The sequence below is a fragment of the Centruroides sculpturatus genome, unplaced genomic scaffold (assembly GCF_000671375.1).
Source record: "Centruroides sculpturatus isolate CEXI.00-Female unplaced genomic scaffold, Cexi_2.0 scaffold53, whole genome shotgun sequence".
Lineage (NCBI taxonomy): Eukaryota > Metazoa > Arthropoda > Arachnida > Scorpiones > Buthidae > Centruroides > Centruroides sculpturatus.
Window position 1 is genome coordinate 527018 of NW_019384350.1, and position 11294 is coordinate 538311.

Here is an 11294-nt window from a genome sequence, read left to right on the forward strand (position 1 = left end):
AAAAAAAAAAAACTTGTCAGTTTCAAATTCAAACATAAATCATAGATATGGATTTTATATAAACTTTGATTTATTTTTGTATTTGTTTAAATATTATTCAAAAATATACAGAATAAAAATTTAAGAAATAAATAAATTTTTATTTCAAATTAAAATAATTGAGTTTTATTAAATTGAGGTTTATTTTATAATTTAGTTCAAATTTTTTTTTCCTGTTTTTTTTATGTTAAATTGAGTTTAAGATTTGTAAACTTTAAATTGAAAATTAATTATGGATTATTTTAATGATATGCCAAAGTAAATCATGTGATGTAATTTGTAGTAAATTAAAATTGTATTGAATTAAATCATTGTTGTTTGGAAATAATTGAATTTATAGATTTTAAATCAGTATACGTCAAATTTAGTTTTAAAGGGGCGTATTACATGTTGGATGAGAGTATAAACAAGTTGTTCAACTGTCATCGTCAAGTGCGAAAAGAAGTGTTTAATTATAATTTGTACAATGTATGAACAAATAGAAGAATTAAGTTACTTCACTACAACAACTGTACTATCATTAACACCAAAACAGAATAGAATTCAAATCTCACTTTGAACTAAAATTTAAAAAAATGAAAATGTTTATTTAATCATATTTTAGACTGTTTTTTTGTTTTATATAAAAAAAAATCCAGTTAGGAATATAGTGGAACCATCTGTGAGGAATCTAATAGATTCCTAATATACAGCTGGATTTTTATTATTATAAATGAAACTTTAATAAGTATAATCAAAATTAAAATTTGTTGTACTTATCTCGGAATGTTACAATGTAAATGCTTTGATAAGATGAAATATGCAGTGATTCACAAAAATTTATTTGAGAATTTGATTACAGAACTTTGCTAAATCCTTATGTCATTTTAAAAGTGTCAAAAACATTTGTTTTACTTTAGCAAAATGAGTTTTGCTGGATTTTTGCGGTTTCTATGTTGTTATTTTGTATTATATCCAATTCTAAGTTAATTGTGTTTGAACCCCTATTTTATTTGTTCTTTAGTAAGCAAAGTTTAATATGTTAGTCAATAAAAATCTCTTAGTAAAAAATTTTGAAATATTTTAATTAAAGGTTATAAAATATAAAAGTGAAAAAGAGTACATGAATGTTATGGATGATAAAACATCATCTGAAGTTGGAAAGTTTCTATTAAATTATTTTTAAATTAATCTTTTAATTATATGATAATTGTTGTTACTATATTGAATGTGTTGGATGATGTTACTGAAGCCTTTTATATAATTGGAATTGTTTGTTTGAATTTTTTTTATATGTACTATTGTCTGATCTTTTTGAGAACATATGTAACCTGAAAATAGCTTTTTAAAAAGCTGAAAATATTTATTTAATTAAAAACTCGATCTGAAGTATTAAAATGACTATTCTTTTATTACTTGATCAAAATTTGAAAAGATACATAATGACTCAACCTGAGAAATAATTTAAAAATTGTTAAGCAGTATGTCCAAATAAATAAATAAATTTTTTTTTTATATTCTTCAATTAAATATATAGTATTGTAGTAGTCTCTTAGCTTATGTAGTATTCTATGCATTTCAAATTTATTAAATACAAGATTTTAAAAATTTGTTAAAGCTTTTTACAGATTTACATGGTTTGTCTTCTAATGATTTCTAAATTACATTAATAAAGTCATCTATTTGAAATTTTACAGTTCAAAAAGTTTAAAATGCATAGAATATCATATTTTCTATATTATTAAGTGAAATACCTTTATAACAGAGAAGTTTTAAATTTCAAATGTTTTCTGTTTGTTTTGTTTATTTCTAACAACTGTAAAATTATTTAAAGTTGTAACTGTGGTTTTTGTAAGTTAATATTTACTTGTATAATAATGTAATTGTTGTTGTATGTTATGAACTGTTCCTCAGGTTACTTTAAACTTCTGTTTTTTAATCATTTTATAGTGTAGNGGGGGTCGACTGTAGTTTATACAGATTATTCCCAAAAAATTATACGTGTTTTGGAAATGTTGAGTCAAATTAGTCTAGAATCAATTAATTTTATGGAAGTAAAACCTTTCAAACAGCTGTAGTCCGTAAAATGCACACATGCCGGGCTATGATTTGCTCATGTATTCAAGGATTCCTAAACGTGAGATTCTTATAAAGTGGAATGTATCTACCACGTTATAGGGAGGGTCTACTGTACATGTTATTTAAGATTTAAATTTAAAATACTAGCCTACTTATATTCACACATTTGTTCTTGTTCTTAAGAGTTAATTTTACATAAAAATGTTTGTTAATATAATAGAATCTCACTAATCCAGCCCATACTAATCTGGCATACCTTTCAGTGTTATTGCCTATATACTTCCATTTCCACGAAAGTGTTAGGTCATGTTTCACATCCTGCCTTTTTTTTTTTTTTTGTTTACTTGAGTTTCATTTCTTAAACTTTGTACAATACTGCATGTCAGCAAGTCATTATTTGCCTGCCTGTATCCAAAAAGGGCAACAGACAACATCAATCATAGCCTTTAAGCAGGCTTTAGGCCTATACACACCCACTAATCCGGCACCTCTTTGTGCAAGGAATGACCAGATTAACAAGTGTGTACTGTTTTTTTTTTTTTTTTTTCAACTCAACTAATGAAGGAATTTGATGGAAAATTTGCCATGTGTCTTTGGAATAAAACACAATACTAGTGTTTACTACGCCACAAAAAAAAAAGTGTGTACTGTATTTTGAATAATAGAAGTAAAATTACTATTACTTTTGACATAAAAGTATAATTCATAACATCTTCATTTTTCTTAATTGTATAGTTAAAATGTTTCTTAGATATTGTGTATAAAAATTTTTAAATATCAATGATATATTTCAAATAAATGTATCACTTCATTAATTTGAAACGACAAAAGTGAAACATTTATACTTTAACAAAAAGATATAAAATCAAGTTAAATGTTAAAAGTTTTTCATTATATGCAAATTTTATACAGGAATCTTAACTTGCAATAGGTCAATATAGACTGAACATGTTTCATATCAGTAAGAAATATTTAAAATAAACAGTAAAAAAATAAAAAATTATTATAATAATGAAAACAAAAATTCACTCAAAGAAATAAAAATAATAGAAAAACTAATATTATTTGTAATTTGTATTATTTTATAAAGCATTATCTACAAATCATGTCAAATCATTTAAAACAAAATAACACCAAAATTTTTTATTTCTAGTTAAACTTATTTCAAAAGGAGAAAAACAAAAAACAATCATTAAAGCAAGTCAAATATTTTATCATTATAACAATTTCAGTTTGTTATTAAGATAAAAATATAAACACATAATAGCCAAATGCTGGATTTTTTCAGGCTAGACTAAAAAATTCATTTGGTTATTAAAACTTTAGTTTAGTGGTTATAAATGTATAAATTTAGCTACTTGAAAATTACAATTGGAATTATTCTAAAATTCTAATTGTAGTTTTAACTTATAAATTATATGAGAGAATATTTTTATGAGTTCAATATTGTTACCTCCAGCAGCACTTTCCAATATAAATCTTACATCTTGGCAGCTAGTCAATTACTCATAAGATGGACTTTTCTCTATTTTTCCTGTAAATATCCACTTCTTTGGAATTAGAAAACTAAAAACTCACTTTAAAAGTTAATTTTCCTAGTAAACTGTTTTCTGAATTAGTTTTTAAAATAGAAATTTTGATTGTTATGACCAATCACCATCCTCAAATAACAAACATCTACCAACAAGTTCACTAACAATACTTTCCTTTTACAAGGTTCATTTATTATTTCATATACTCAAACTTGGGAAAATGCTTCTTATTAGACCTGATGTCAACTCTAATCTACCACTACAGAGGGTCAAGGCAAATGATAAAAACCTTCAAAAAAATGAAATTGTCAGAAATTACAGTTTTCATTTGCTTTGGTGAAATGTTACTTTGGTGTCACAAATCAAGCTTTAAAATGCAAGTTTCAACAGAAAGCTTTTTCATTCAGTTTTTGACCAATAAAAACACAACAAAATTAATAATCATCTTGTTAAATTTCAAGCTTAAAAGCAATCAAGAGAATAAAGATAATCAGATAAACAGAAAATCAGCATATCCTTTAAACTTTCAAAGTAAATTACAAATTTAATATCTAATTCATTACATCCCTGACTGCTGTTTCAAATAATGTCATAGACTTGTTGGCTACTGCTATATTAATTCAAATTATCATTAATTTATTGTTGCAGCTAAAATATTTTATTGTATCCATTGTTTTAATATTAATTTTTTCGGTCAATTATGCTTCAAAAACTGAAATTACTCATATAAGTGAAGACAAACATCCAAAACCAACTGAAAATCAACTTAAAATAGTACTTTTACTACTGTTTTCATTTGTTTGTAACAGACATCTTCAGATAAAATGTGTTACAATTCTGTTACCAATTTTTTTGAACAAATTTGTTCGAAAAATTGTAAACAGAAATTGCATTCAATGTTAATTTGTTTGTTTAGTTCTGCATTCTATGTATTTTATCTGAATATGTCTGTTAGAAACAGATAAAATAATACTTTTACTAATATTTTCAAGTTAATTTGTGCTGGTTTCAGATGATGGTCTTCACTAATTTTTTAATAATTAAAATAAATAATAAATTTAAAAATTACTTTATTGTTGCTGCAAAATCTACCAACATTTGAAATATCATATTTTTCACATATTTAGCACATGACCAACAAAAACACTGTTGAAATGATAATTTGAAAAAAGATGCAAATTATACTCCAACTTTAAATTACAATTACAAACTTGCACCTATGGAGCAATGTCTGCTCTCATAAAGCTGTATTTTTTTTTCAAGAAAAAATAATCCATGGACAAATTTGCAGAAATTAAAATGAGTCTTATTCAAGTAAATACAGTAGATCTATAAGAAAACACTAAACCTTGAAGGTTACTATGTTGTCACAACAATGCACTTCATATGCATTGGTAGATACTAGCAACTGCCAATGTTTCATTCAATAGTTAAAATTATTTTAATATATAAAGTTTTATTATGTTTATTAAAGTAAAACGTGTAATAAATTCAACATTTTTAACATCTTCCTAACGAATAATATAATCAAAGTGAAGTATATGGTTATATGATACAATTTACACATTTTTATAAATATAAATGTTACAAAGCTTTATACTTTTCCTCAAATATACACATCAAAATTACTATTAATTTAATAAATAAAATTATTCGTAAAATGCAAAATATTCTAATAATAAACCACGTAACAGAACTAATGGTCATGTAACTGACTAAAAATCGCTAAAATCATTAATAATTCAATTATCTCAAAATATATCCAAATTTTTATAGGTTTTCTGCTGATCTAAAGTTCACAGTGTTTAATTTCAGACTTCACTTGCTTAATCTATAGGAAGTATAGGAACTAATAACTTTGTTCACTTTTAAATATATAGATTGCAAAAGCAAAAAACAATTCAATAAAGAATTATAAATTTTTCTTACAAAATATTTTATACTTAAAGAAAGCAGCTATTTAATCTTATCATCATTTGTTACAGTTATTTTGTGAAGCTTGGTTGTTAACTAAATTAATCTCTTTCTTATAATTCATAATTACAAGATGAAAATTTTTATAAACACTAGCGTAAACAATGAATGAGTACAGTTAATCAATAAGATGGAAAAAAAATTTAAAGTTTTTTCATAGTATTGAAATAAATGCTCTTGTATCAGATAAACATAAATTGACAAGGCTGGTAACTCCAGCAAACATTTACAATGGCCCAGAATCTATTAAAATTCTTTTTGAAATACATTTAAAAACTTTTCATATAATTTTAAATTTAAAATAGTTTACATATTTCTTTAAAAAATCCTTCAAATCCTCAGCATAAAAAAAAATATTAGAAACCAGGAGAAAAAATGCTTCAAATGCATCATCTTAATATTAGATAAGTTTGACTGCTAAAATGCAATGATAAATAAGAATATAAAATCCATTCATATATCATGTAAATCATTTTTGACTAAAAGAACACTAGTGGTAAGAGCAATAATGATTAAATTTAAGAACAGTTAGAACAATTAAAGAATGTATGTGAATTCTTTTTAATGGCCTATGCTGAATACATTATTATTATTATTATTATCATCATAAAATATAAACAATTTTTTCAGAAGTTTATAACTAAAATTCACAGATTTTTGTCAATATTTTACAATTATGTTTGACACATTAACAAACTAATGCTGCTGCAATAATAAAATTTTTAAAATTCTTGACTTTTTTCAGATATATTAAATATCTGAGTTGTTTTTTTTTAATAGTTTTCCTCCTAACAATCCAGAGGTTAACAGGATTTGAAAATATTCTATTTCATTAAACTATTCTCAATAAAAACATATTTCAGATATATTTTTAATAATCAATTAAGGAAAAAATATATATAAAAGTGATATTCAGGAACATTTAAAATGATGTTGGTATTCTTTTTGACATCAAAACAATAAAAGAATAAGTGAAAACTTCTACTACTTTGCTTTATTTTGTTCTTTTAGAAGTGAATGAAATTCCTCAGATGGACAAATATTTCCAAAAATGTTAGGTATAAAATTATCCTGTCTTTTGCCTCAATAAAGAAGTTTTTGGAGAAATTATTGATTTATTTTAAGCTTTAAAAATTGATTACATGTTACATTTTATACATTTATTACAATTTAATATTCAATATAAAATATTTGAATTTTTTTTTCTTAATTTGTTTTACTGAAACTATTGGCATTTTAGATAAAATTTTTTCCTGTTTTCTGTTTACAATACACCAATACACTACAGATTGTAAATAATAGAAAGCAGTTATCTGTTGGTGTTAGAATATTACATTAGTGTTTGCATTAACATCAAAAGATAAAAAAATTATTTCTAGTTTAATATATAGCATAAACAACTTTCTCGTTTAACTTTAATTTTTTTAAAATAAAAAATACATATATATTTATTTTCATCAAAACATGATTTATTTTAATAGAGTAATTTTCCAATGAAGTTTTGAAATAATAATAAATTCAAAAATTCACTGGAAAATTACTCTAGCAGATAAAATTAAGACCAAACAACAACAACTATTTTAGAACTTTCATATTTATAAACACAGAACTGAATTATGCTACACATACACTATATATATATAGTGTGTGTGTGTGTGTGTGTGTGTGTGTACACTATATATACATGTGTGTATAATATATATACACACACAGTAAAACTAAAAAGTCAAAAATTAGTAAGATCAATATAAGATCATAGAAACTTAGTCAATTTAAATTTTTGAGCTGTATTGTGTAACAACATAAAACAAAAATATTTCATTAATTAAAAATAAAAACTATACAACACATAACTGTTATTACATTTTGTTAAAATGTTAAATGAATATGGATTAGGTATATATATAATTTTTCAAAAATTTTTGATATAATCTATTTTTATTGTTTTATTGATTCTGATCAAAATTATTTTCTCAATAAGTTACAGATGATATACAATATGACTTATAAAGGCATTTTTTATATCGAAAAAATATTATATTGTTAAAAAATATGTATAAATAAAAACGTCCAAAAATGTTTGAAACTTACTAAAGAAATTTAAAATTCTTTGTAAATATCAAATATAGTTATTAATATTATAATAACAAATATGTATATATATTTCATTTATGAAACATTTATTAATTTTCACTTGAATTTGGATAAATTAATTTTCAAACATAGAAAAGGCATTCACACTAAAAAAATAAAGACTACAGATCAATTATGAAAAATAGTTTGGAAATAAAAAAAAAGTTAAAAATATAAAACAAACATTACGAACAATTTTAAAACAATCTTTAAATTAGACAATTCTCTTATTAAATAATACATATTATGCTAAGCAACATTAAAGTAAGTTTATTAAACGAAATTCTCCAATTATAAATAAAAATATAGAAGAATGCTTTATGATTTTCTATAAAACTTAAATTTTAAATCCAAATTTCAATCTTATTCTTATAATACTTAAGTAATTATTAAACAGTTTTAATTTCTTTTTTTGTTAACTAAAACAATTATTATTGATTACCAACATATTAATGGAGTCAAGACTGACAAAACAGTATCTAAGTCACAATATGTGTCAGAAAAACACAACAAATCACAATAGTATGATTTGGAAAATATTTCAAGTAGAAAATCTATGAAAAAAAGACTTTTAACCGTTATTAAACGTACCAAATAAACACCAAAACGCATATTATTACACTCGATCTGGTATATACACACGAGCAAATGATCAGAATCTAGTTTAATATCTCAGATCATAACATATGACTTGGAGACATTTTCACAACTTAAACAGACATGTATAATACATCATAAACCATTTCTTAATATTGATATATAATATAATTCAGCATTATTAACTAACTAATGATAATTTCCAGTATATATAGTAATTTTAGCAGTATTTAAGGACAGAATGCACTTGAATTAAAAAAACTTCCTTAGCATGAAAGCTTGTATGTCACCTTTATAATTTACACTGTCAGGATATGTTGCAATGAATATATATTGGAGTAATATATATATATATTTCTCTTGTTTTACTATGATATGTAAATAAGCATTCGGCTATATTCTCTGGATAATAATGTTCTGACTAAACTCACGATTCGGGATCAGATAAGAAGTCAACCATTAAAAAAAAAAAAAATACCTTGATTGGTGTACACTGTACGTTTCAGATTAGTTTTCTTTCTTGTCCTTCTACCATTTTGTCTAGTTGACCTAACATTAGGTGTCGACATCGTCTATTTAATCCCTTTTAACTTATTAATACCGCGTATTATTTATATTAGATAAACTATAAAAACCAAACGATATTCTTTTATAATCAGTCAAGTCAGTCAGCCATTCTCTTGTTGTCCATAGACGGAAGCTGAGACATTTCGCCCAATGAGATTGGCTGCTGGCGTCACGTGACTCCGAAGCCATCGGAGATGTCACGTGACCTGCGATCTGTCGCAGGGAGGGTGAAAACTGACAATTCTTACCGCTTGGTGCGCCCTCGTCGGGGACCTAGTTCCTTGAACTCGACCAACGAGGGAATTTCTAGATTATCACGTGTATGGAGAAAAATTATTTCCATGTTTTGCAACATGACGCGTTAACTTGTTAACTCTGTCTTTATATATTTCTCTATCAGATTCGATGTTAGGTGCGTATATATTTCGATGTCATGACTTTATATTATCGTCAACTTATGTAGAATATATTTGGAAGTTTCGTTTCGCGGTAAAAATAATAATAATAATAATATATAATAATAAATTTTGTTAAGAATTATATTTAATTAAACAGTAATAATTATTAATTTAAAATATTTATAAATAAATCTATAATATATATCAGAGTTTTGCAATCTGATAAGGTTAATTATGAAATTTATCATTAATAAAAAAAAAAAAAACTTGTCAGTTTCAAATTCAAACATAAATCATAGATATGGATTTTATATAAACTTTGATTTATTTTTGTATTTGTTTAAATATTATTCAAAAATATACAGAATAAAAATTTAAGAAATAAATAAATTTTTATTTCAAATTAAAATAATTGAGTTTTATTAAATTGAGGTTTATTTTATAATTTAGTTCAAATTTTTTTTTCCTGTTTTTTTTATGTTAAATTGAGTTTAAGATTTGTAAACTTTAAATTGAAAATTAATTATGGATTATTTTAATGATATGCCAAAGTAAATCATGTGATGTAATTTGTAGTAAATTAAAATTGTATTGAATTAAATCATTGTTGTTTGGAAATAATTGAATTTATAGATTTTAAATCAGTATACGTCAAATTTAGTTTTAAAGGGGCGTATTACATGTTGGATGAGAGTATAAACAAGTTGTTCAACTGTCATCGTCAAGTGCGAAAAGAAGTGTTTAATTATAATTTGTACAATGTATGAACAAATAGAAGAATTAAGTTACTTCACTACAACAACTATACTATCATTAACACCAAAACAGAATAGAATTCAAATCTCACTTTGAACTAAAATTTAAAAAAATGAAAATGTTTATTTAATCATATTTTAGACTGTTTTTTTGTTTTATATAAAAAAAAATCCAGTTAGGAATATAGTGGAACCATCTGTGAGGAATCTAATAGATTCCTAATATACAGCTGGATTTTTATTATTATAAATGAAACTTTAATAAGTATAATCAAAATTAAAATTTGTTGTACTTATCTCGGAATGTTACAATGTAAATGCTTTGATAAGATGAAATATGCAGTGATTCACAAAAATTTATTTGAGAATTTGATTACAGAACTTTGCTAAATCCTTATGTCATTTTAAAAGTGTCAAAAACATTTGTTTTACTTTAGCAAAATGAGTTTTGCTGGATTTTTGCGGTTTCTATGTTGTTATTTTGTATTATATCCAATTCTAAGTTAATTGTGTTTGAACCCCTATTTTATTTGTTCTTTAGTAAGCAAAGTTTAATATGTTAGTCAATAAAAATCTCTTAGTAAAAAATTTTGAAATATTTTAATTAAAGGTTATAAAATATAAAAGTGAAAAAGAGTACATGAATGTTATGGATGATAAAACATCATCTGAAGTTGGAAAGTTTCTATTAAATTATTTTTAAATTAATCTTTTAATTATATGATAATTGTTGTTACTATATTGAATGTGTTGGATGATGTTACTGAAGCCTTTTATATAATTGGAATTGTTTGTTTGAATTTTTTTTATATGTACTATTGTCTGATCTTTTTGAGAACATATGTAACCTGAAAATAGCTTTTTAAAAAGCTGAAAATATTTATTTAATTAAAAACTCGATCTGAAGTATTAAAATGACTATTCTTTTATTACTTGATCAAAATTTGAAAAGATACATAATGACTCAACCTGAGAAATAATTTAAAAATTGTTAAGCAGTATGTCCAAATAAATAAATAAATTTTTTTTTTATATTCTTCAATTAAATATATAGTATTGTAGTAGTCTCTTAGCTTATGTAGTATTCTATGCATTTCAAATTTATTAAATACAAGATTTTAAAAATTTGTTAAAGCTTTTTACAGTTTTACATGGTTTGTCTTCTAATGATTTCTAAATTACATTAATAAAGTCATCTATTTGAAATTTTACAGTTCAAAAAGTTTAAAATGCATAGAATA

General features: G+C 23.7%; 1 protein-coding gene across 1 annotated transcript in view; it reads right to left on the bottom strand.

Moving 5' to 3' along the window:
* LOC111637399 (F-box only protein 11-like) overlaps window positions 1-9228 on the bottom strand; it is a 109847-nt gene extending 100619 nt beyond the window's left edge. The window contains exon 1 of the mRNA XM_023382877.1: window positions 8812-9228. Coding sequence (XP_023238645.1) covers window positions 8812-8902 — 91 coding nt within the window. The 5' untranslated portion in view covers window positions 8903-9228. The remainder of the gene's footprint in view (window positions 1-8811) is intronic.
* Between the last annotated feature and the right edge of the window lie 2066 nt (window positions 9229-11294).